Source organism: Nannobrachium achirus, assembly GCF_963921795.1.
Source record: "Nannobrachium achirus genome assembly, chromosome: 4".
NCBI classification, from domain to species: Eukaryota; Metazoa; Chordata; class Actinopteri; order Myctophiformes; family Myctophidae; genus Nannobrachium; species Nannobrachium achirus.
The window spans coordinates 15,121,115-15,148,618 of NC_137813.1; the positions used below are offsets into that span (position 1 = coordinate 15,121,115).

Sequence of the window (27,504 nt, forward strand, 5' to 3'; positions counted from 1 at the left end):
AATATACATGCTTTCTTCACAAGCACTAAAGCCACACACAAAAATATCTTCTCTTAACCACCTTTGTCAGGTTTTCCAAAACAATTAAATTAATCAAACAAAACAACTCTTGATGAGGTCAGTAAAGTAAAAAGTCTAGCTATTTAAAGGATATGTTCACTGTTCTTCAACCATATCACCCACTCTGTATATTATAAAGAAAATCAGCCAATCATAGACTTGTATGGAATGCGGTTAAGCTCAGTGTTTCATAAGTCAGTGCACGTGTACAAGCAGGTGGATACAGTAGAATAACATTTTCTCTGACCTTTTAGGAACACATTTTCAACACTGCAATAACCAATTGATCAGTATTCCAACAAATGAAACGTAAATTTAAAATATGACAGAACTTTAGCCAAATCATTACGAAAATGTGAATGGGTGAATGTGAAATACATTGTAAAGCAGTAAAGACGCCCTAAGGGCCCATGGGCTCGTGCACATGGGCGCGTGCACATGGGCACGTGCATGCATCCGCCTGGGTGACGGCAGACTGCTGGGTGACTCAGGGCGAGCGCTGGCGCTTTGGCAAGAGATCAACTTTGACTAACAAAAAAAAACGCACAGATCTGGTTGGTTGTTTAAGTTGGAAAAAATGTGGACATATATGGAGATGGCTCACCTATGACATCATACATTAGATGTCTGACATCATAGACCACATGAGACTGACACAATATGCGTCAGTCTCATAGTCTCTAATAATAAAGGGACAAGGATGTTTATTGATGACATCAGATCACGCCTCAGTGTGACATGAGGCATGCACGCACAGGATCAGCAGGTTTTCATTGTAAATGTGACCGTGGGTCGCAACAACGAAAATATAGGAATCAACAGTCTAATAAGGCTTAATTCATAGGAAAACAGACCATCTAGCTTGCAATCTAGCTTGGGATGTGACGTGTGGTGGGCCTTTAGCCTATTTTAACCCACTGAATGCCACCCTTTAATAAAAATCTACAAAACTGGTGCCAGCCATTTTGTTTAATTTCACCTTTTTATGGGGGCCAAAATCATATTTTGTACTTAAATTACATACATAAATCTATGCTTCTATCGAAAGCCACACTACCCCTCTTACAAAGGAAAAAAATATATATTTATATATATATATCCTATCATTAGATTTGGGCTTCAATAACTATGTCTTGATCATTATGATATGTATATGCTGTCATTAGGATTGTGCAATGGCCTTTGAAAACCACCAAGTGGTGCTCTCCTACTATCTGATCGTCATTTAGGATACAAGAGGCACCTTTTTATTTTTTTGGACTGGGGCCTATCCGTTTACATTATGACCAGGCCTTTTTTGCTAACATCCTGTAACAAATTCCGAGCCTTCGATCTCGATCAGGGGCTCATGAGTACATGTGTGTCATGAGTACCTTACTTTCGTCTGGGGAGCACGGGAAAGTGTATAAATGAACGTTTTTAGTTAACAGAGAAACCAATGTGAGAAATGTGCCCGGAACCAATGTCCGGACTGTGTTGCCCGTCGGACTGTATAAACGGTGCTACAGTCAAATCGGTCCGGTCGCGGAGGCAAACGGTATGAGTTTAGAGCAGTTTTTGGGAATCAAAATTAGATTATGAAATATAAAACTTTTGATTAATTAAAAAGACGTTTATTGCGTGTATGGCACTACAGATCAAAGACGTGTTTATGGCATGATATGAGTTAAAAGGTATGCAACTCCAAAATGCAACTAAGCATAAATCAGGCTTAAGGTCTAATAATGTTGAATAACAGCGAACCTATCCTTTAACCTCAGGGTTCCTCACAGATCTTCCAAATGGACCCTTGCAGATACGCAACTCAGAGAGTAGAAACGGAACCAAATGAACCCGGGTTTTTTCAAATTAAAACAAAGTCTGAGACCCATAAACGCTAGGTTAAGTAGCTTTAAGTCTCTTGGCCTCTGTGTTCCCTGGCATTGGTTCGTCCGGCTGGCGTTTGGCACCGTGTCCCTCCTTGTCCACCGCAGACAGCTGAGGCTCGGTGGCGCCGGCGGTGGCAGCAGCAGTGGCGGCAGCGGCCATCTCGTGGAACTGTCTCAGCTCCCTCCTCTCTCTGCGCTCCTCCATCTCGCCGATCTCCAACGCAAAGAGGGCTTTGAGGGCGGGGATGAGCCTGGGGATGACTCGAAAGTCTCGGAACCGCATCTGAGTTGGGTCAGGATGGGGAGGTAGAGGAGGGGAGAGGGACAAGAATGGATAGATGTAATTCACTGGTTTAACCCATCCAGACCTGAAAAATACCTCAAAAATGTCTTCTAAATCCTAATGGTTTTCTGAAAAACGTGTGTTTCTTTATCTGTTTATACCTCGTGCTGATTCCATTTCTGACTACCTTAACACAATCACCGCCAGGTATTTATTATTGAGGTTGGTAACCACCGCCAGCGATTTTAATTGATTTACCTTATTTTGAAGACCTGTGGAAGCCACTAGGTGCGCACGTTGTGCAAGTTCACGCACATTCTCACGTCCACCTCAGATGTCTTCTTTCACCCAGAGAAGAAACATTGTTACGGCGACGAGCCGCCGCTTAGATACAGCCCAGCCCGGTGAAAAAAGACGTTTCTCGACGATCGCCGTGATTTGTAGTAAATGGAGGCTTTCCACTATCTGGTGATCCCAAAGCATCCCCCTCATTTAGACCGCCCGTCCCCATCAGTGAAGCAGGTAAATACTCGAAAACAAAGGCGAAACGTTAATTTGCAACCTTAAGCTCACAGACGGCCCCACTAGCCATTGAGTCCTGCCGCCGGCCCTGTCCCAAAGCATCATGGTAAACTGCGTTCCTGCATAACTCTGTGTACAGGAGACCGGGGTGTAATATAAAACAATGAAAAGAGCAATTGAGGGACATTCTCCTCAATGTCGGGGAATCGCAGCTTTTTGAAATGAGAAGTGTTCTCCTCAATGGCAGGCGATGTGTTTTAGAAGTATTCAATCAATCAATCTAATAAAGTATTCAATCAATCAATAAAGAGCTGTGGTTTTTAAAATGTTTATGCCCAGTCGGAAAGTCAAAGTTTTAACATTTTAATTTGGTTGTTGGCAAGTTTATTTGTGAAGCTAATAAAGTTGCCTTATACAACATGTGCTGGGAATGCGACATCTAGTGGCTAAATGTTGTCTATTGCAGCTTTACAATGTACTACTAGACCATTAAAGGGTCTGTAACTCTGAGAGTGTACCGTAATTGGATAACGGGTCCACTTGGTTCCATTTTTACACTCTCAGCACTGAGGATTTTACAATCTAGACTGGGGTTCCGAGATAAAGAACAAAAACAACAACAAAAAGTATCAAATCGGGGTCTGTGCTCTGCGGCCTAATAATGCATATCAAACTGGGGGTCCATGAAATGAAATAAGTTAAGAATCACTGTAACTTAACTCATCCCAGCGTTGCTTTCGTCGACTAAAACTATGTGAGAAAAAAAGTCTGTCCTTTTTTCACAGAGGAAATCGAAATAACTAAATAAAAACTAAGCTATGATGACTAAAACTAATGCTAAATAAACAAATAAACACAAGACCAAAATATTAGGGAGGGACTAGTGGAGAAGACATCCTGTAGAACTAAAAGACAGTCATTTTACTGGTATGATTTGGTTGCATTTTGAAAATAGCAGATCTACAAGCACACGTTGCAGTGCGACGCGTTGTGAGCTTGTACAGTAGATCAGCTATTTTCAGCATGCAACCAAGTGTAAAATCAGGCATTAAGGCGTCATCAAGGCTTGCCAAAACAAATTTTTTGGTGGCAAAATCAACCGTAGATTTTGTCGACAAAAATCTTATGATATTTAGTCGACTAAAACTAGACTAATAAACCTTTTAGATGACTAAAATATGACTAAAAACCATTTTTTTTTTTTTTTTTTTTTAAATACCAGGACTAAAAACTAAATCCAAATTCCCTGTCCAAATCAACAGCGACTCACCCTCATGTGGTCGAAGGAGATGCCCACCCTGTCGTTAAATGGGTTTAACCTATTTAGGCCTGAACACATTATGACGCAATATTTTATGCTTTAAATATTAAAAAATAGCAGATATACAAGCTCACAGCGCGCTGCGAGCTTGTAGATCTGCTATTTTTGAAAAATCGTGAAAATTAGAATTTTGACCCGATTCTATAAGTGTCTTTTGAATCCTTCTAAGATTTTTGGAAAAAACCCATATTTCTATGGGGTGCATCTCTCCACTCCGACATGTCTCCTTTCCGACATGTCTCCATTCCGACACTAACCCTATCTCTACCCCTACCCTAAACCTTAGGCCCATGGGGAGTGTCGCCACTCCGACAATAAGAAGTCCATTTCGGAGTGGCGACATGTCGGAATGGAGAGAGCCTCCCATTTCTATGTCAGCAATCTGGCCAGCCATCGTCAAAGAAAAGGTACTTTTCACTTAACTGGAGCTCAGTTAGTCTGTTCTTGAGAGACTACTATGTCAGAGGTTCTCAAACCTTTTCATGTGAAGGACCCCCAAAATGATATGTATTTGGCCACGGACCCCCATTTCAAAATATCTAGTTCCAGGGACCACCCAGAATCAAAATTTGAGTTACAACCGTTCGCTTTGAAAATACATATATTCAAAGATTTGCAAACATTTTCATGACTTTTTCAAAAATAGCAGGATCTACAAGCTCGCAGCGCGGCACTCGGTGCCGCGCTGTGAGCTTGTAGATCTGCTATTTTTCACTGGTTAAAGCAGTCAATAATTCTAGGCCTAGATGGTTTTAACTCACCCTCATGTGGTCGAAGGAGATGCCCACCCTGTCGTTGAAGTCCTCACTGAACAGGGGGATCTTGGCGTAGCGCTGGCTGAAGTGGTTCAGCATGATGAACTCTGCCTTCATCTTCATGCCGATGCCGATGGCCTGGGAGGTGGTGCTGTCCGGGGAAAAGCAGATAAGCACGCAGGCCATGAGACTAAATACCAGTGTACAATTTTAATGACGGAAAAAAATATAATCCTGTTCCAGACAATGGATCCAATGGAGTTATGAGATTCAGTCCCAAGTTCTAATAAGGTTTCATTGGTTTACAACTTTCAACCTGGCTTTCCTATTTTTTGGGCATTATAAGCGATATAAATTGCAAAACTAACAGATCTACAAACTTGCAGATTGTCTAGCTTCAATATATTTTCAATTAAAAAAAGTATAGCTAACTAATTGTAACTAATTGTTACTAAACCCACAGAGAAACATAAAGTGCTGGCCTACTGGTCCGGGCGCACACCACTTAGGCATTGCCAAATAGGCATGGATGTTTGGTGGCGGCGCCGGTTCGATTCCCAATCCGGACGACCTTTGCCGCATGTCACTCCCCATCTCTCCCCCCATTTCCTGTCAGTCTACTGTCCTATCCAATAAAAGGCATAAAAGCCCCAAAACAAAGATACAAGGTTTCGAACTGGCAGTGACAATATGTTACACTGCTGGCATCTAAGATAGACCAGGCTCTATGGGGAAAACACAAGGAACTGCAACATGCACACAAAAAAAAAAAAATAACACTTTTTCTTTGCAAAAGCCAGTTGGCCAAATCAATGCATTTCTCAGAGGCATTATCTGTTTTCTTGATTTGTGTTAAATTCAGTGAGAGAGGAAGAAGGCAGCTTCTTAATACACAGCCTTGATGAAAGACACGAATAAAAAGAAAGCTAAAAGAAAAATCAATGGCAATTTTAGGGGAGAATGAAGCAGGTAACAATTTACTCAAAAAATGACTGCAATCTTAAAACAGCAGCAAGAGCATTTCCATTGTCCGCTGAAATAGAGTACTACTATGTCTCCCACTCCCATTGCAACTTTTTATTTTCTTGTGAGGGGAGGGTCATACATTTTGAGCATTTGCATTTCCACCGGTAAGGCCGTTAAAGCATTTGTGAACACGAAATGTTTGTTGATGCTCTAACTCTCTTTCTTGGCACTCTGCTATGACTCCTTTCCAATAAAGAACTAATATAAGTGAAGTGTGCCGTGTTAGCGTATTTCACAGCTCCAGGGTTTGTTCTCATGCGCTATGGCTCGGTTTCTTCAGAAAAAACTTCTCAGAACCTTATTTTGGGCCTTCATGCTCACCCTACTAGCCTTGAGTTCTGGGAACCCATGGCCGGGGCAACTGGTGCTGTGGCTGTGGACTGGTCAAGCTGAGGTGACTGACAACACAGGAACCCGACACTTTAAAACATTTAGGCCCAGAATTATTGAATGTTTTAACTATTGAAAAATAGCATCTGCTATTTTTGAAAAATCAAGATTTTTTTGCAAGTCTTTGAATATATCTATTTAAAAGCGAACATTTGTAACTCAAATGCAAATATCTTTGCTTCTGGGGGACCCCCCAGAAGCAAATTTTGCTTCTGGGGGCAGTGGGGGGTCCCCGGAACAACATATTTTAAGGCCAAATACCTGTAATACCTGTAATTTTGGGGGTCCTTGACAAGAAAAGGATTGAGAACCACTGATTCAGAGGAAGGATTTAGAAGTCGGGTCAAAGATCAGGTCAAAGATATTCAAAGACTTGCACACATTTTCACAATTTTTCTAAAATAGCAGATGTACAAGCTTGCAGCGCGGCACTGAGCTTGTATATCTGCCATTGTATATCTGTCATTTTAGATTTTAGCTGTTCAAAAACAGCACATAATACAAGCTTGTAGCACCATGAGGATTTGTGCAAATCTTTGTATAAAAGCAAACACTTTTACTCAAATCTTTGCTTCTGGGGGTCCCTGGAACGATATATTTTGAGATGGGGGTCGGCGGCCAAATACAGATAATTTTGGGGGTCCTTGACATGCTTCAACACCACTGATATAGAAACTGTTACGATTTAGAAGACATTTGTAGGTAAAGCTCCCGAGGCAATGGGCGACGCGTTGTCAGCTTGTAGATTAGGCTATTATTGGAAAAAGTCCATCCCTCTTCAAGGCTGGTTATTCTTTGCTTATTGTGTTTTGCGAATTGTACAGAGACCCATTGGGGTGATGATGCACTATAAATAAATAAAAACTGAACGGAACTGCTTCTGGTTATAATGGGAACGTAAACAAACAAACAAAAAAACATCATAGAACTTCACGGGCTGCAGAAAGTTTCAGGTGACGGAGGGTTCTGGGTAGAGATGGTCCGACTGCAAAATTCTTGGCCGATACCGATCCACCGGTTTTATGAAGGTCTGACCTGCCAAAACCGATTTTTCCGGTACCTATTTCTTTAGCTAAGAACTAGAAAATAGGGTTGCTCCAATACCCTTTTTTTCAGGCCAAGTAGGCCTACAAGACATACTTCAATTTGAGTACCAATAAGCTAGAAGAACACTAATGCCAAATCAATCACAATAGTACAATATCCAAAATCACAGACAATATCCAGTCTAATCTGGACTAGGCTGGAGGAAAGCAGGTGACACATTCTTTTTTTCCCCCTTCTTTTTGGAGACTACATTGACACAGGATTATGGAATATATCCTTACATTGCAAAGGTAATCAGCACCATCTGTATTCTGTTGGCTGCCACTAAGTAGACTGGCTGCTACTTGCTAATGATTACTTTAGTCACAGGACCAGCACATCATGCTGTGCAGTGCCATAGACACAATTGGCATAAAACCGGTATTTATGTCAGTGACCTGCCGGTCACCGATTCGGCTGGTTTGATATCATACCTGCCGCTTTTTTTATATTGGCCGATTCCGATTTCCATCCCTAGTTCTGAGTTCACCCTTTGTAGTGGAGAGCTGCCATCAGACATTAACTGTGACATGTACAGTACATACCTATGTCTCTTCTCCACAGCCTCCTCCTCCAACCCATCTTCCAGGGTCGCCTCGTGAATGAGTAATGTTGCGTCCTTTCCTTAAAAAAAATAAAAAGAAAGCAGAGGAATGAATGAACGTGAATCACACAGCCGCTGCAGCACTCAAACCTGATTCATACGTATACAGATCCATCTAGAAAAATTAGTATATTGTGTGAAAAAGCATTGCAGATGCCATAGCACCCCAAGTCATAACTGACTTTGGAAATATCCCACTGGACTTCAAGCAACTCTGACTTCAGAAGGTTGACATTGCTTATAAATCCTTGATTTGAGTGGTCTCATGTAATATTGTAATATTTTGTAATATGGACTTTTGATATTCATGAGCTGTATGCCATAAAAAAATCAAAATTGTAACAAAAAAGTTTGTATCTATATGAAAGTTTCAAGAAATATATGAAAGTTTCAAGTTATTTTACTTTTACGCAATATATATATTTTTTAGATGGATCTGTATAGTACCCCAGTGTCCAGGTCTGAAAATAACTGACCTACAACAAGCTCAGACACTTAGTTAGTAGGGGTACAACCGATAACTGATAGTTGCAGCCTAGGTTGTGGGCTGGTAGATCTGCTATTTTAAGCGTGGGATTTACAATTAATCGGGATTTACAGACACACTCATCGCCTGCTATGAGAGCAGATCGACGGTATCGGAAAGATATTCACGCAACTATGTAAGGCAGTGGTTGTCAACGTCTGGTCCGGGGACCACCAGCGGGTCCACAGGTGCACTTATATCTCTGTAACTCATAATAATAATATATATAATATATAATATTTTGTCTTCAACATATTTTTTTCCCAAAATTATATTTGAAAAATAGGGGTCGTCTCATAATCAGAGTCGTCCTATATTCGGGCCAATACGGGTATGTGGATCACTGAAATAACAAATCTAACACTCTGGGTTGAGGTGTACTGACCCATGAGCACCAAGGCGTCGCAGGGCATGGTGTCCCCAGAAAACACCAGCTTCCATCCCGACTGGTGAGTGATGCTGCAAGCGTAGGCGCTCTTACAGTGACGCACCAGACACGCCTGGACCTACAGTGAGAGAGCAGGAGAAGAAAACACTAGGGATGGGTCGATATGAAAATGTCATATCACGATTATTGTGACAAAAGAAATTGCGATTTACGATATTTTATCGCGATAATCCAAAACCATTATCCTGGGGCGGAACCAAAAAATAGCAGATCTACAAGCGTGAGCTTGTGGATCGGCTATTTTTTGGCAAAGACATTTGATAAGAGTGGGAAAAAAATACTGTATCAAGTACGTATATTATAAGTACCTTTTACCAGAGGGTTTAAGTGCTACCAGAAATGCAGCTCTGCAAAAAAAAGGTGAATTGATCCCAGTGCATGACGGAGGACGATATCGCGATAAATCAAATCTCTACGATACGATTATCGCGAGTGTTTTTTTATCAAGATAAACAATAACATCGCATATCGTCCCATCCCTAGATTGTGACCAAAGAAATTGCGATTTACGATATTATTGCGATAATCAAAATATCCCCCAAGATATTTTTTTGGCAAAGAGATTTGGTAGGCAGCTCAGCAAATAAAAGGTGAATCGATCCCAGTGCAGTGATGGAGGATAATTCCACACACCTTTTCCAAGTTGTTTTTCTTCAGCAACGCTTGGATGAAGGACTTCTGGTTATGGTTGTTCACCTCTGCTCCTTCACACAAAGCGTTGTTCGGGACAAAGCTGAGAAAAGATCAAATCAAATCTTATTATTAATGATATGTGTATGTACAGTTTCTGTCTGTTATTTCAATATCTACAGAACCGCCAACCCGACAAATACGGACATATAAAAGGCATGCATGGAGATTATTCAAAGCCAAAGATCCAACAGCTATGCCCAGATATGGTCATTCGCATATACTGTATGTGAAGAATCATGACATGATGGGTGGAGGAAGTTCCTACTGTAGTTGTACATTCTACATCAACAGTACTGTTACATTGTAAATGTCTCGCATTCAAAACCAGCTGCATGTGCAATGCTCTGGAGGCCACTCTGTTAAATATGAACATTATCTGTTAACTTTAAAATACAGCCAGTCAAAAGGCCAAGCATGCATTTATCACTATGCTGAAGATTCCTTTAGCTCGCATCACCCCAATTTCAGGCTCTTGAACACTTTTAGAACTGCCTTTAGGGATTACTTTTAGAGGTCCAGTAGGGTCAGAAACCTGCCTACTGTAACACTTCAGATCTTCCATCACTGCAATAGGCTCACGTAGAACACTCTGTTCCCTTCCAGAGTCTAGACCAAAGAGGGCCATCGTAACTTCAACATAAGGCCACACAAATGACTTGGCTAGTTTTGAAAGTTTTAGGGCTTAAAGGGATATTTCACTTTCAAAAAAACTTTTGGTCATTTTATCGTCTAATCAGGCATTTATGAACACCCTGAACAGTAATTTGCTTGATTCAATATTTAGATATTTGATGTAAATGTTACCAGGCCCTCCAGGCCCAGGGTCTCTCCCCACACACACCCATTATAACTTCAAACTTCCTTTTAACCATGATAGATTCATTAAAAACACCCATTATACCCTCCTAATACGTGAGCAAGCCGTGTTTTTTCGATAACTTTCTTCATTTATTTTTAATAATTATTTTTTGTATTTCATTTTTTCCATTTTCCCAAATCATTATTATCGGATCCAAACATCTGGTTGAGGTTTAGGAGGTTTTTAAGAGTGTGCGTCCACCTACTTGACGTGGCTCAGGACCTCCTCACAGTGGTCGTTGTACTGGTTGAGCCAGGTCATGATCTGGAGCGGGGCCATCAGGTAGATGGGGCTGAAGGCCTTCCCTAGAGTCTCCTACAGTCAGCACATAGAAAGATAGATATATAGATACTCACATGTCACTCACATGTAAAATAACCACTTATAGTCACACATCCAGACTGCACTGTACATTGGCTATTTTCAGCATGTGACTTGATAAAGGATCGATCTATTGGGATATTTTCCAAATACTAGACGTTTAAACCATAACTGATGCAGAAAAACGCAAATCTTAACAAATTCAAATCACTGTCTAATTACAGTAAGACAAACAGAAATTTTATCTACAATAATATTTCTATTTACACATTTTTATACAAATGAGGACCCTGAATGGAGGGTCCAGAGAAGCTCATTACCATCAGGATATGAAGCTGAGCAATGAGATCATGGAATTTAATTTATAACATTTCTTCTCAAATCATTCCTAAGCTATCAGTCAGATTCAATTACCATTGAAACGTAGGATTTGAAAAGGGGAGAAAATATTAAGTGAACTGACCAGTGCTCTTTTCCTCTGGTAGAGCAAGTTTAACAGTCCCTGGGATAGAATAGAACAAAAAAAGAACATACACAAATATCAGGAATACAATGACAGTCGGCTGGTATGACAATGATTACTTTAGGTGAGTCATTCTAAGAGAAAATAAGGCCTAACCCCAAAAAAATTGATACAAAAGGTTTTTTCAATGGATTCTGGTAGCATTGGGCATGCTAAATAACATACTCAAAATCTACCAAAATCTACCTCCCCGAAAGCCGCCATTTTCAAGATGGCGTCCCAGATGGTTGCGGGGAGCTTAAAATGGCTATATCTCGAATGGAAAAAATATTTCAAATGCTTTTTCAACTGATTCTGGTACCTCAGGACATGCTTGAGAACATACTAAAGATTTACGAAAATACACCTTCCAGAAAGGCTTCATTTTCAAGATGGCACGTCCATGATGGTTGCTTATAATGCTTATAACCTGGGATTTATATGTAAAAAATCATAACAATTATGCACTTGGTGACTAGTTTTAGATTGTTGGCATGGTGTTAGGTATGGGCATAAGGCCTTCAAAAAAGATAGCAAACAAGTTGGGCTCACCCCCTAGTCGTCTGTTTGCAATGAATCCAATATTAAATAGGTCAGTATATGGTTGAAACCCCAAATAATTGATGGAAGAGAATTTTCAATGGATTCTCTTACTAGTGGGTATGCTAAATCACATACTAAAAGCTGAGGGGAAAAAAACTACTGGAAATGCATACTTTTCAAGATGGCACATATTCCCTCCCAATTTATATGCATTTTAAGCTCCCATGGACGCCATCGTGAAGATTATGCCTTTTCAGTGGTTTGTTTGTCTTAAAGGGACTACACCATGAATTTACATTTTTCCAATTTTTATGTATTTTCTTGGTGTCCCACCAGCAACTTCTATCCTCACAAAGTCCTATTTCTGACCATTGTGTCTTTCTCAGTTTATGGGCAGATCTATGTTGGCATGTCTCAGAACGGTCCTGATTGTGAAAGGTCAGATTTGTGATGTCACAAGGCCTGAGAAGGAGGCAGGAGGAGCTGGGAGAGGGTTGGGGAGGGGTGGGCAGGCCTGAGAAGGAGGCAGGAGGAGCTGGGAGAGGGTTGGGGAGGGGTGGGCAGGCCTGCTGAGCAGGAGGTGGGGAGGAGTGTGGGGCCAAAACTGGCTCAATAGCGCAGTCCTCCCACTCAGGACAAGGTGGTACTGCAGCTGAAAATGCTCTGAAAGCCAGGCAGAAATGACAGGGGCTCTGTATTCGGGAGTGGTAATTTAGCCTCAAACCTTTTCAAAAACGTTTTTGGGACACAAACAGTGTTATATAAATTATTTTTAAATGCATGGTGTAGGACCTTTAAGCTTTTAGGATGTTATTTAGCATACCTAATAGTAACAGAATCAATTGAAAAATCTCTTCCATCAATTATTTGGGGTTTCAACCATGTATAGACCTATTTAATAATAGGTTAATTTCAAACAGACCACTAGGGGGCTAGCCCAAATTGTTGCCGATGGTTTTTGAAAACCTTATGTCCGTACCCAACACCATGCCAAAAGTCAAAAACGTGTCACCAAGTGCATAATTGTTATGATTTTTTACATATTAAATCCCAGTTTATAGGAATTTAAAGCTCCTGCAGCCACCGTGGACACCAGTCACACGCCATCTTGAAAATGAAGCCTTTCTGAATGGAATATTTTCCTCTATTTGTAGTATGCTCTAAAGAATGTCCAGAGGTACCAGAATCAGTTGACAAAATATTAGCAAAATCTTTTCTATTCGAGATATAGCCATTTTAAGCTCCCCATAGTCAACTAGGACGCCATCTTGAAAATGGCGGCTTTCGGGGAGGTAGATTTTGGTAGATTTTGAGTATGTTATTTAGCACACCCAATACTATCAGAATCCATTGAAAAACCTTTTGTATCAATTTTTTTGGGGTTAAACCTTATAATGACTCACCTACTTCAGAAATGGCAGAGTACATGGGCAACTGGCGGCCCGGGGGCCACATGCGGCCCCCACCTTCACTTAATGCAGTCCGCAGGTTAATACCAGAATACTGATATATTATTGATTTCAGCTGTTACAATTCCAAACATGACCTGCTTTAATTACATCATATTAGTAGCTTAATGACTAGTATGGTAATATTAAATTACTTAATTGTATAATTAATTGTATTTATTTAAGTTCATGAAGTTAACATGAGTATATAACTAAATGCGTTTGAAATGAAATCAAAATGTTACATTTCAGGATTCCAAAAAAAAAAAAAAAAAAAAAAAAAAAAGATTCCGGATTCCAATTCAAAAGAAGCACAAATAGCCGATCTACAAGCTCAAAACGCATCGCGAAGCGTTTTGAGCTTGTAGATCTGCTATTTTTTGCTGTATGACATTATGACAAAGTAGGGCGTAGCAATATGCAACGTGGCCCTCTGGAGTGAAGGTGGAAATATAGTGGCCTTCTCCATCATCAAAGTTGCCCACCCCTGGTGTAAGCAAACAAACTGTACCGTGTGGTGGTCAGCGTGCATGTGAGAGATGAACACCGTGGAGATGCTGGACAGAACTTGGTCGACGTCGTCTCCGTAGTGCCTGCACAGCTGACCGAACACCCCCTCACCACAGTCCAACATCACCGACTGACTCTGGCTGGACGGACGGACAACGACATGTCACCAACAGTGGAGGAGGAGGTACACAGACTTTTGTACAACAATATCAAAATATGTTGTTTGCGAGTAAAAGTCCCTTATTCAAATCTTGGTGGTCCCACCAGAACAACCTCCAGCCGTAAGGGTCCGTTCGGTTCCATTTGTACACTCTCTGAGTTAAATTAACTCATAAGATCTGGAACGTGTTATTACTTTAACCATTATGTTATGCTTTAACTATTAAAAAATAGCAGATATACAAGCCGCGAGCTTGTAGATCTGCTATTTTTGAAAAATCATGTTTTTGGGGCAAATCTTTGAATATATATATTTTTAAAGCAAATATTTGTAACTCAAATATTTGCTCCTGGGGGGTCCCTGATACATAATATTTTAAGACGGGTCGGTGGAAAAACATCTAATTCTAGGGGTCCTTGACATTAAAAACTTTGAGCAACACAGATATGGAAACATACGTTTTTCAGACAAACCATTAGGATTTAGAAGACATATTTAGTTATTTTTCATGTCTTATGATGATTTTACAAAGTAGATCGGGCACCGCACCAAGAGATTAAACATCATGTGAAATGGGGGTAATGCACATCAAACTGGGGGTCCTTGAAATGAAAAGAAATGACTGCTGTACCTGATGTTGACCAAGGTGCCGCTGACATTCCTCAGCTTGGTTGGGATTGCAGATCCTGTTCCCAGGAAGACCACCTCTGGATAGCTCTCTGCTGGTCCTGCATGAGGAACACAAGCCTACTGTAAACGACCTGCTCTACAAACCACCATGACCAACGATACCTTATCAACCATTACACACCACTGTGATGTCCAGTCCATCACCAATTCTAATCAATTAAACCCATTTAGGCCTAAAATTAGTGGATGCTTTAACTATAAAAAAAATTGCAGATATACAAGCTCACAGCGCGGCACCGAGTGCCGCGCTGCGAGCTTGTAGATCTGCTATTTTTGAAAAAGTCGTGAAAATGTGTGCAAATCTTTGAATATATGTATTTTCAAAGCGAACGTTTGTAACTCAAATTTTGCTTCTGGGTGGTCCCTGGAACTAAATATTTTGAGATGGGGGTCCGTGGCCAAATAAATATCATTTTGGGGGTCCTTCACATGAAAAGGTTTGAGAACCGCTGACATAGTAGTATAGTATCTGACATAGTAGTCTCTCAAGAACAGACTAACTGAGCTCCATTTAAGTAAAAAGGACCTTTTCTTTGACGATGGCTAGCCAGATTGCTGACATAGAAACACAGGTTTTTCAAAAAATCTTAGAAGGATTCAAAAGACACTTATAGAATCGGGTCAAAATTCTAATTTCCACGATTTTTCAAAAATAGCAGATCTACAAGCTCGCAGCGCGGCACTCGGTGCCACGCTGTGAGCTTGTATATCTGCTATTTTTCAATAGTTAAAGCATAAAATAATGATACACAATAATGTGTACCCGTTCTAAATGGGTTAAGCCTTACCTGTAGTTTCAGATCCCTTGCCATAATAAGAAGAAGATCTACAAGCTCACAACACATTGTAATATGATGATGCGTTGTGAGCTTGTAGATCTGGCATTTTGGGGACAGGGGCACACTCATTTTTAAACCAAATCTCTTTGCAGAAAATAGCACACAACACCAGATTAGCTTTTTTCACAGAATGTTCACCTATTATGACATGTCCAGAACGCTATTGACACTAGGGTTTATGTACCAGCTCAGTGGCCTTGTGGTTAGAGTGTCCGCCCCGAGATTGGGAGGTCGGTGTTCAATCCTCAGCCGAGTCATACCAAAGACCATAGAAATGGTACCTGATCCCTCCCTTGGGGATCAGCATCAAGTTGGACATACTACTATAACTAGTACATACTAACTATTACTAAATAGGAAATACTAACTAGTTGGACATACTAACCCATGTCCAGGGGATGAACTTGTACATCATGAAAAATACGTACTAAGTAGTGTCATGTCCAGGGGGTGAACTTCACGCTACAGGAGAAAGGCTCCTGACCTATGGGTCACAGGCTACTAAAAAGAAACACTTGTTGTCTTGTCTTGACCCTCACTCCTGAGCCTCATTAGTCAAGAGCGTTTCAGGCAAAAATCGTGCACTTTTTGAAAGAAGCATGAAATTTGGCACACAGTTAGAACATGCCATATGGAACATTTTTGGCTATAGGGCCATCGCAGATTTGTCTTGGGAAACTTGTGGGAGCCAATCAAAGTTGGGCTCTCATAGACTTTTTTGTAAAATAATACAAAAAATAAATATGCTTTAAGTAGCATGTAAGGGGTTTTTCGGGATTTTGAATCCAAGAAACGGCCGCCACAAAACTGTGAAAAGTGATGACTCATCACTAAACCATAGTTTTATGGGTCCGTTTTTAGCCCAAGGAATGTTTTTTCCTGCAAAACAAATGTTTGCATTGGATTCAGAATCCCGAAAAACACCTATTTTGACCCCTTACATGCTACTTAAAGCATATTTATTTTTTGTATTATTTTACTCTATTATAAAGTCTATGAGAGCCCAACTTTGATTGGCTCCCACAAGTTTCCCAAGACAATTATGCGATGGCCCTATAGCCAAAAATGTTCGGCATGTTCTAACTGTGTGCCAAATTTCATGCTTCTTTCATAAATTGCACGATTCCATCAAAATACTGCCCGAAACGCCTGGACTACATGGCTGTCCAGAGCAGAACTCACCAGACAGCAGTGCAGTGTCAGTGCTACAGAAGTGTCTGCACTCCTCCACTTCTCGCACAAAGTCGGGAACCTCCGCAGCCTCTTTCACAAACTCCTCCGTGTCACAGGAGGGGATCGCATCTCTAAACAAACAAGTGACAGAGTGAGAGGGGAGCGTGCACACAGTCACACACGCACACAGAAAACAATGGAGGGGAAAAGTGAGCGACTCTAAAAGCTGCAATCTGTATTTAAATTTCTCTCAACAGAGTAGAGGGACCAACCACCGAAATTGCATTAGTTATATTATATTACACAGTATATACTGTACAGTTATAACTTTTCATCATCTTCATCCATTTATTATTATTCATCATTACTTGATTTTTTTTTAATTGGAGGAAATTCATAATTATTTTAACCGATTGTCCAGATCGGTTAAATAACACTTTAATTTTCACATTTGACCTGGCAGGCCTTTCTACTGGCACTAGAGAAGTATGACAAAAAGAAAAGGCTTGTCAGATGGAGGGAAAGCAACTGTAGTCGAGTGCAGTGTTCCATTCCACATTGTTTTATGTGACAAGTTGACGAAGGACAAAAGCCAACCTTTGCCATTCCATCGCAGGTCTGAACTGAAACTTCAACAGGCACTCGGCTCTGACGGTGGGGACGGGCATGTTCGCCCGGCTCTCCTGGGGAACCAACAATAGAAAACTTCAGAATCTCACAAACAGAAGTGACAAGCACAACTGCAGTAATGCTGCACTCTAGGAATGGGACGATAATCGTTATCATCGTTTATCGTGATAAGAAACACTCACAATAATCGTATCATGGAGATTAGAATTTATCGTACAATTATCCTCCGTCATGCACTGGGGTCAGTTCACCTTTTATTTGCAGGGCTGCATATCAGGTAAAACAGACCTGGAAATAATGTACTTGATAGTCTTTTTTTTCACTCTACCAAATCTCTTTGCAAAAATTAATAAATAGACGATCTACAAGCTCACAACGAGTCGCAGTGCGATGCATTTTGAGCTTGTAGATCGTCTATTCTTTTTTATTATTTTTTTGTAGATCTGCTATTTTTTGGCAAATGTTCCGCCCCAGGATAATGGATGTTGGGGGATTCTTTGATTATCGCGATAGTAGGGCTGTCACGATATGACATTTTACATGACGATTAATTGTCACTCAAATAATTGCGATTAACGATTTAATTGTTTTTGTCGTTGATAATTACATTTCTGTTTGGCTTTTAGGCTTTGAAGTTGCACGTGGCAGATAAGACACATGACCTAAATATACAAAGAAATAATGGACATATTTGACAACTTTCCACTTAAAAAATAACATTGATAGTGGAAATGCGACGCGTTGTGAGCTTGTAGATCTGCTATTTCCACTATTTTGTACTTTAAAAAATATATATATGAAACATTTTCAACATTCACGATTATGACGATTATGAAAAATAATTGCGATTATGTAAAATAATTGCGATTAGACGATTATGTAATAATTGTGACAGCCCTACGCGATAGTATCGTAAATCGCATGACATTTTCATATCGTCCCATCCCTACTGCACTCCAAAGTAAATGGTGTATCTACAACAAACTACAGCCAAGGCATTACCGTTGCTTTGTAAGGCTTGAGGTTGGGAAAGATCTCTGGGTGAATCATGTTCAGCTGGGCCTGGATCTTCTGGCTTCTGATGTTGTGGACAGTGCAGGTGTGCTCGTTGAGGATCAGATGCTCGGTGGTGGAGGGGAACCTGGAAACAGACACGGCATTTTATGTTTGGTTGCGCTCAGGTGTTGCGCTCTGAAAATAGCAGATCTACAAGCTCACAACGCGTCGCAGCAGATCGGCTTTTTTCAGCATGCAACCAAGTGTAAAATCAGGCATTTGGACTAAAATCTTATATTTAGTCAAATACTAGACTAAAACTGTTCAGATGACTAAGGTTTTACTAAAACTACATTTGATTCAAAGACTGACAAAATCCACTGGCAAAATCCACCCTTGTCACCAAATGAGGTGACACACAGTAAGAAAGAGTACCTCTCCATCCACTCCTTGTATTCATCCGTCTTCAAGATGGATTCTGGAGTCATGTGGACCACTAGTGCAGCAGGGTCTTCACTGCCCCCGGTTTGGTATCTACAAAACATAAACACACAGCACTGGAGTCACTGGACTGTTACATGTACACTGCTCTCTACAACACAATACTAAGCCTTTATCTGGTTCAGTGGTTCTCAAACTTTTTCATGTCAAAGACCCCCAAATTGACACTTATTAGCCTGCGGATTTGAAAAGATTGCCAGAGACCTCCCATAAGAGAAGATTTTTACGACTCTAGCAGTGATTCTCAACCATTTTGATTTCAATGACCCCAGTTTGACATGCATTAGGCTACGATCCCCATTTAATCGTCAGGGTAACATTTCATAATAGTGATAGCCCTGCTTCTGTGGACCTGCACAGCGCGTTTACCTGCCCAGCTGCTGGTCGCTGCAGACGGCCTTCAGGAACTCTTTAGAGGGACACTCCACGATGAGGAAGGCCGGTCCCGGGTCTGTGGGAGTGCACACCTGCTCGGGCCGGATCTACAGAACAACAGGTCATTAACCACATGAACACCTAGCATCCCTAGTCTGGGCAGGGCATAATAGGAGAACATTCTGGGGAGAAAAAAATACCGGTAGCTTGAAAATTCAAGAAATCCTATCCTCCGTCGTTCTTTTGTCGAACACGACAAAAGAAAAAAGCAATGGCATAGTAATCTACTGACAGTGGGAAAGGAGTTCAGAAGAAGAAAGAGAAGAAAAAATAAAAACGCCAATTTAGGTGGGGAAAGGATGTAAGGAGTCCTGTTACGAGTAAGATGTTGAAAAAACGAAATCACTACCTCTTTTCCTTCGTAAATGACACTTTTCCCATCCTTAAGCTGTTTAATGAGTTGGCCGATGGCTGCTGTGCCGCTGCAAGAGAAAGAAGAACAAAATCTAAAAGTTTAGTGAGAAAGCACATTTACAGTAATGTACATTTGTATCTAAAGTACCTTTGTATCTAAAACACACAGTCCACTTACACGGGCAGACCCAGCTTCTTTGCTTCAGGGACCAAAAAGTTTCCTTTCTTGGGGTGCAGCTGCACATGGGGAGAGAACATTCCTTTCAGAAATGTGTGAATGTGACACAGCGGATCCGTAAGCTTACAACACGTAGCGTGAACTTGTAGATCTGCTGTTTTCAGCACGCGACACCATCATTAAAATACTGATTTCTTCCACGTGTGCCTCATATACTATGTAAAGGCCTCTTTACACACCGGGGCGTGACAAATCAATGATACAAAAATGCTTAATACTAGTGTTGTTTGTTTATGTATTGTGTGACTTCTGTGTCCTGATGGCTGCTTGGCAGAAAGGGAATTTAGGCAAGGACAAATAAAGAAATCAATCAATCTACTTACAGTACTTACTTCCAGGCAAATATTTCACCTCAACACTATGTGTCATTCACAGAGGTTGATGCGGAAGTTTGGAAATATCGTGGGGTTGTTCCGAACAATACTATTTTCACTACTTTTACACAAAAAGTAGTGAAAATACTACTCTATCAAGTAATTGATAGAATAATGGCTAAGCAAATAATGGATATCTGCAGCCCTATTAGCCATCCAGTCTCTTCACATTGTCTCTGTGACAGGTTTTAATAACAGTGGCTTCCCTGTGGATAATGGTGATCTCTGTATATGGGGGGAAGAACTACTTGAAAAAAATATATATATTTTTGGGCAAATTTAAACGCACAAAGAAAAAAAGAAACCGCCCAGATGTCTAAAGACCTTAAGAATATTTGGATATTCAGTACCTTGCAAACGAATGCTACCACCAAGGATTCATCTCTGGTTGTTCTGCGATGTCCACCTATATTCAAACAACATTATGCATAAACCCCATTAGGTATATGTGTTACACCACAGAACAGTGGTTCTCAAAACATTTTCATGTCAAGCTCCCCAAGACTGGTAGAGATTGAGAACCCCATCTGAAAATGATGTTGTGCCAGGGACCCTCATAAAAACAAAGCGAGGATTTTCAAAATGTTTTGATAATGGCAAATCTGCAAGTTGCAAAGCGTTGTTGTGAGCTTCTAGATGTGCCTGTGGTTTGGTGGTCTGTCTTACTAAGTATAGTGGGTTTAAGTGGTTATACTTAAGTGTATTATTCCAAATATCATCAAATAATATTGCAGCACCCCTGGACTTGCATCATGGCACCCTAAGGCAGTGGTTCTCAAACTGGATTCCAGGGACTCTGTGGGTTCCTTTAGAGGGGTCTAAATTGACCCATACAAACAAGTCTGTAACTCTGACTGTGTACAAATGGTAACATGTTCATTTGGTTCCATTTGTACACTGTCAGAGTTAAGGGGAGACATTGACGGCACACACTTTGAGAAGTAGTGCAAAGCCGGGCTCATTTGGTTCCATTTGTCAGAGTTAACTCTTTTAGTGCCACCCGTTCACCACTAGAGGGCGCCCAGGTGCCATAGAAAATCCCATAGAGATATGCTGGTATATGCAGAAGCCCTGCAGCCATGACTTGCCTGAACACTTTCCTTTGTGCATGTACAGGAAGAGGATGAAGTTAGCTTGAAGTTAGCTATTGGCTACCAAGCATTTTAGAAGCCTTATTTTCGTCAACTTAGCCATGATTAAACCTTGCACAGCTCATGCATGGGAAAAAAACAGAGAAGAATGAGCTCTAAAAAATCCAATGCAATCCTGGATTGCATTGGAGTGGATTTGTGCAGTTTGTTCACAGCTTTCAAACAAAAAAATCCGATTGGAAATCCGTTCAGGCATTCTTGAGATAATCGCCATTATGTTTTACATGTTATGTAAACAAACATGGCTGCCCTGTATGTTAGATGGGGTTGTATGGGGGTGGAACATGCAAAATCGCGATTGAAATCATGTTCACTAGATTTGATGGGGTCCAAAAAAAAAATTTCAATTTTTTTTTTTTTTTTTTTTTTTTTTTTTCAAAAACCGAACATGTTCGGTTTTTGTATTTCTTAATACGTTTTAATAAACCGAACATGTTCGGTTTTGGCACTAGATGAGTTAAGGGGAGACCTTGAAATATGAACGTTTTAGAAACACTGCCATAGGATAGTACGGCACCCACTTTGAGAAGTATTGCAAATCATTGAGGAGGGCCATGTGTCCCTTGGTGCTCACCTGGACTGCCAGACCTCCTGTTGGTCCGAGCGCCCTGGTCTCCCGCTGGCCGCTGGGATGCGCTGTTGCTGTTCTGTGTTGACCGGGCCGGGAGCTGTGTGCCGTCGCCTGTCCACTGAGCTGCAGAATGGACCATGGACAAAAGACGGATGCAGATTCTTAATAATCTCCACACACACACACACACACACACACACACACACACACACACACACACACACACACACACACACACACACACACACACACACACACACACACACACACACACACACACACACACACACACACACACACACACACACACACACACACACGGCTGGTGGGATTGGAGCAGTGATTCTCAACCCTTTTCTTTTCATGGACCCACACCCAGAGACCCCACATGGGATCCCAATGTACACCGCAAAGTATTGTTCTCGGTGTTATGTTAAGTGCCAGAGTATACAAATCTGGAAAGGGACACTGTTAAAAATAATACTGAAGACGAGGGTCCATTTGGTTCCCAACTATGAATCATTAAGCTTGATACCCCCCTGGAACCCCCTCAAGGACCCCCCTGAGGGTCCTCAGATGACAGGTTGGTAACCATTACACTACAGCTTGGCATTCAGCCCCAGGTTCTGGTACAATCAAGCATGGAACCAACAACTTCATTGTGTTGGCACACATCACATTATAAACACAAAATGTCAACCGCAAGATCTTCAAGGACGAAATTATAGAACATGTATAGAAGTGAAGTAACATTACAGGATATAGCTCCAAGAATGAGAGAAACTAAAGTCAATTGAATCCAGAGTTATTGTGGCTGATAACCACTTAAACCATAGCTTCCTTGTTATAGTTGTTATTCTAGAGGTTAAAATGAGAAATACATTTTCTGGACACAGTTTAGGTCAATCCAGACTCTTATAAAGGTAAAGGCTAGTATAAAAGAACATTCATATGTAAAAAACATTCTAAAACTAGATAACTCGCACCCAAGTGGTCTCTTCCAACATGAGAATGGCTCCACCTGCAGGGCACGAGTGGTGCTGCAGTTTGGGATGAACTCAACCACATGGAATGGTTTGTTTCATTGAATACTTAACAGATTTGCCATTAGCATAGTCACTTTACGTACTACTAGCTGTAGAATCCTCTGCATCCATACATTTAGATATCCTTCACTCAGACATTATAACTCACCAAATAAGGGCACTTGAAAGACCATCATGGTGTTGTCCGAGTACGTCTCTTCGGTATACGGTCTAACGGCTGCAAGATTACAATACACAGTTAATAAATATGGCGTCATCCACCCAATAGATCACATAATGTCACCATCATACTAGGCTGACTTCAAACATACATAGTTTGATGTCTTCCAGTGGTCCAGAAAACACCTTGATGGCATTCAGGTAATTCTCCTTTTGGGGACAGAAAGGGACAGACATGAGGAAAAAATGTGACATTAAAAAGGAATTAAGGATACAGAAAACAGACCAGGGGTCTTCAACAGGGGGTCCGGGACCCCTAGGGGGTCCTCAGAGTTACTACAGGGGGTCCTCCAAATCTTCCAATCCTTTTTATATATGTCCATATTCTGAGAACTTTAGCCAACAATAGCAGATCTCCAAGCTCACAACACCTCGCACTGCGAGGCGTTGTGAGCTTGAAGATCGGCTATTTTCGGCAAGGATGTTTGGTGTAGAGGGGGAAAAAAGAGTAAAGTTCCAGTTTATTAAGGAATTGACGGTTCAAGTGGTTAAATATCTGAAAACACAAATTGACATGAATCCAAAATACACTGATGATTGTGATGTCAAACAATGAAATTATATGGAATCTATCAAAAGGTTGTGGGGGGTCCCTGCTTCATTTCTCTCTCAACTAGACATCAAACTCCTTCCAGAAACATGTGCAGTTCATTCAACTCACCAGCTGAGGGGGTCCAGAGAGCACACACTCTGGGACACCCGTGTCCTTCAGTGTCAGTATCATCCCTGTAGCGAAAACACCACCATTAGCATACAGCTGATAGGTGGACACCATCAGCACATTAAACAAGCACTGAAATTGTTTTAACAGCACCCCACGCATCACTCCAATGGATTCTCATACTGTCTGCCAAACCAGCCACTGTTGACTGCAGCCGTTTAGCCCTCTTTTTTCATAAATCGGTGCTATTGAACACCCTTACGTCTGGTATCCAAGTTTCCTACATTATTTACCTTGTTGTAAAGTGACTAGAGTTCTTCCGTACTCTGCTTATTCTGATTCCATACTTGTAAGTCGCTCTGGATAAGCAATTTAGCGTCTGCTAAATTGCAAATTGTCTTTTTTAGCCTCAAACATTATATTACTCTACTGCAGGGGTGCCCAAAAGGTAGATCGTGATCTACCAGCAGATCACCAAGGGTGTGCAGGTAGACCATATGACATGCCTCTAAAAATATATAATTAAAATATAAAAAGAATACGTCAATATGACATCAAGAACGGCCTGTCAGCTCCATTCATGGCTTCTAAAGTAAACTTTGTTCAAGTAGTCAGTAGCATTACAAAGAACCCCAAAACCTACCACTTCCATACAGAATGGGATGAAGACTTTTCCCCCAGTATTTCCCATTTATTTCCCCCTTACAGTAAGTGTGTTTGTCTAAAATGTAACGCCAGTGCTGCTATTCCAAAGCCCCCCTCTGGCCCTCAGCTAAAACATTTTGGATGGTTAGATCATGTTGAGCTAGTCATTTTAAAAGTAGATCACACGTCAAAAAAGTGTGGGCACCCCTGCTCTACTGGGTCCAATATCATTTAACTGATATTGGACCCATTTTTTAGTTTCTTTCCTTCTCTCTCTCCACCTTTATTGAAACTGCAGTGATGGAGAGTTGGAGACTTTCACACACTTCTTTACTTCTATAAACATGTGATATTACGTTGAACTGAGATTCCAAACACAAACCTGATTTATACTTTGTCATACAAAAGTGTCGCTCAACAAAAGTAGCCGATCAACAAGCTCACCACACGCAGGATCCTCGTGACACGCCATGAGCTTGTTTTAATCTGCAATTATTTGCGAGCGTCACTATCGTATAACGGTGTATCATTTAAGCACAACACACAGCAAAACCGCGGGGGATTTAATATGTGTTGTTGGGTGGGTGCCAGACCTGATAAACCCCCAACATTCGGCCAGCTCACTCTGGTCAAGAAGATGTTATCCAGACGAGCAGCTTTCAACCTGTAAACAGGGAAACGACACAGTAGACATTTTGTTAAGTGACTGACTGGGCCAATGGCGATTTATTTGCATTTATATGAACCACTGGCAATGGGTCCCCACCAAGCAATGGGTCCCCAGCAAAAGGATTGATGATAGTTAAAGTAGGAACCAAACTGACCCTTATGAGACTGTAACTCTTGGAAGTGTACAAATGGAACATTGTACACTGTCAGAGTTATGGGGGTCTTATAAATATAAATGATACCAATCGCGGGGGTCCTTGAAATGGAGATTTGAGAAGCATTGGTATAAACCCCACCGGTTTTTACCAATATTTAACAACCAGTGGTCCTTGAGGGATTTCCAGGTGGTCTCCAGCTAAATGATGGAGAGTCATTAACCAAATGGACCCTTATCGATGTTTAACTTTTGAGTGTAAAATGAAACCAAATGCATCCGTAAAGGTCCATTTTGTCAGATTGTACACTCTCAAGAGTTACATTATTGTTAAACATCTGCATTACTTGATTTACAAGAAGTCTACACAATAACCGAATGTAGAAGAAATCTTATTTTGATCAACGTTTGCCTGCCTGTTATCTCTCCTATGGTACCACATCAATTCAGCATGGAAATGTGGACAAAGTCCAACAACAACAAAATATTCTTTTAAGTGTTGGGTCCGAGAGGCTAGATCTCATCAAATGGTGGCCGTGGCTCAAAGGTTGAGAACCATTGGTATAAAAAACACTGGAGGAAAGAACACTTACTTGTGTTCCTGCATGAGCCTCTGTGTGCCCTCACCACAGTTGAACAGGTACCTGCGGTAGTGGGGAGGAAAATAAGCATTTATCAGTGGTGGATCTGGGATCGAACTGGGAACCCTTTTGGAACCCTCTGTGTCTGTCTGTCCCTCTGTCACACTTTTGCCCCTACTCTTATCTCCGCCACCGTTGCCCATATGGCCCTATCCATGCCAAACTTTACACACAGTACATACTCCTTGGCTGGCAAACCACAACCTCCAGCCCTGATTTCTCACATGGCTTTCTTCTAGCGCTACCATGAGGCTGATTTTTGCAAAACACATTTTTGGACACTGCTCCTACAGATTTTGCCCTAAAATCACGCAAAGCGGTGCACAGTATCTCTAAAGTCATCTCATCAACATGGATCTGTCCCATGTCCCATATTCCCTCCTGATTGGAAGTTTGTGTATGCGACGTGACAGTCGCTTATCTCCCGATTAGGGAATCTTACTGGTAGGTTAAGTAAATAAAAAGGACTTTTGTTTGCAACAGTATTACTGTAGTATATAACTACATTGTGGCAATGCTACTAATCTGAGTACTTCTTCCAACGCTGGTATTGCTCCATTGTGGTCATTTCTACTTTTACTCCAGCAAAACAACAGAGTATTGTTGTTACCTGTTGTACTCTGAGAAGACGTAGAGCGCTGCAGCGTTACCCCTGCTCCCTGAAGACACCACCTGCAGGTCAGACATGGAATGTGCAACAATTAATCAAACATCCTTAATCAATTTATAAAACTACTTTTGATCATTGATTTTCATAAAATAGATTTAAATATTTTAACACTTGAAAGTAAACAAATTAAATTGGAATAGTAATGAAGTACATGCCGTGTATTCAATTACTTTTTCGATATTGTTGTGGTCATTCCAAAATGTGTTATACTCTTATCCACCTCAAGCTGACTCAGGGAACTATGCTCATTGCTCAACAATCCTCCAATATAAAGCACTGGTGCATTAAAACCTAAATTCAAGGACCTCCACTTTGGCATGCACTGCATGATTAGAACCAAATCAACACATTCTCAGCGTACAGGTCCATCTCATCAGCTAGCTGGGGACCCCCGGAGGTCCTTGAGGAGGCCATGGACTCCTGGGGGGTCCCCGGACCCCACTGAGAAGCAGTGATGTGATTGTTATACCTGCAGGTAGACGGTGGACGGTCCATGCATGTCCCCACCGCGTCTGCTCCTCTGCTCCTTGGTCTTCACATGCCGAAGAGGCTCTTTGATCTTCTTGGCTTTCTTTGAATTCATCATAGTTTTGATATTATTATCATTGTTGTTGTTGGTGTTGTTGTTGTTGTTGGTCGCCATGGCTCGTAAGAACAAACACTGGAGGAAGCGATAATGTTGATGATGATCAGAGCATGATCTGGTCGACTTGATGGAGTTCACAACATGCAGCAAGGTGAAAGAGCTTCTCAACGTGCGAGCAGCGTTCATAATAAACACACACTCACTCAACAGGGTTTGGCCGTCTACAACAATGTCACACACGAGTCTGGTTATAAGGTGTCATCGTCGTTAACTAAGGATAAACATCTATTCTACACGTTGCAAGGAGAGAGAATTTCATCCATGTGATGTTGTGGA

At 41.1% G+C, this 27,504-nt stretch overlaps 1 protein-coding gene across 1 annotated transcript; it reads right to left on the minus strand.

Moving 5' to 3' along the window:
- On the minus strand, positions 1-27,504 carry elac2 (elaC ribonuclease Z 2). The gene is made up of 25 exons (XM_080724071.1): positions 27,052-27,504; positions 26,523-26,584; positions 25,865-25,915; positions 25,042-25,112; positions 23,804-23,868; positions 23,235-23,292; positions 23,072-23,140; positions 21,881-22,000; positions 20,506-20,561; positions 19,722-19,780; positions 19,539-19,611; positions 19,124-19,236; positions 18,689-18,787; positions 18,260-18,398; positions 17,225-17,310; positions 16,637-16,758; positions 14,557-14,653; positions 13,767-13,905; positions 11,226-11,264; positions 10,647-10,756; positions 9,523-9,622; positions 8,827-8,947; positions 7,857-7,935; positions 4,816-4,960; positions 1-2,211 (listed from the first exon to the last, which is right to left on the minus strand). The coding sequence occupies exons 1-25, from the start codon at positions 27,352-27,354 to the stop codon at positions 1,942-1,944; spliced, it is 2,646 nt and encodes an 881-aa protein (XP_080580197.1). The 5' UTR covers positions 27,355-27,504; the 3' UTR covers positions 1-1,941.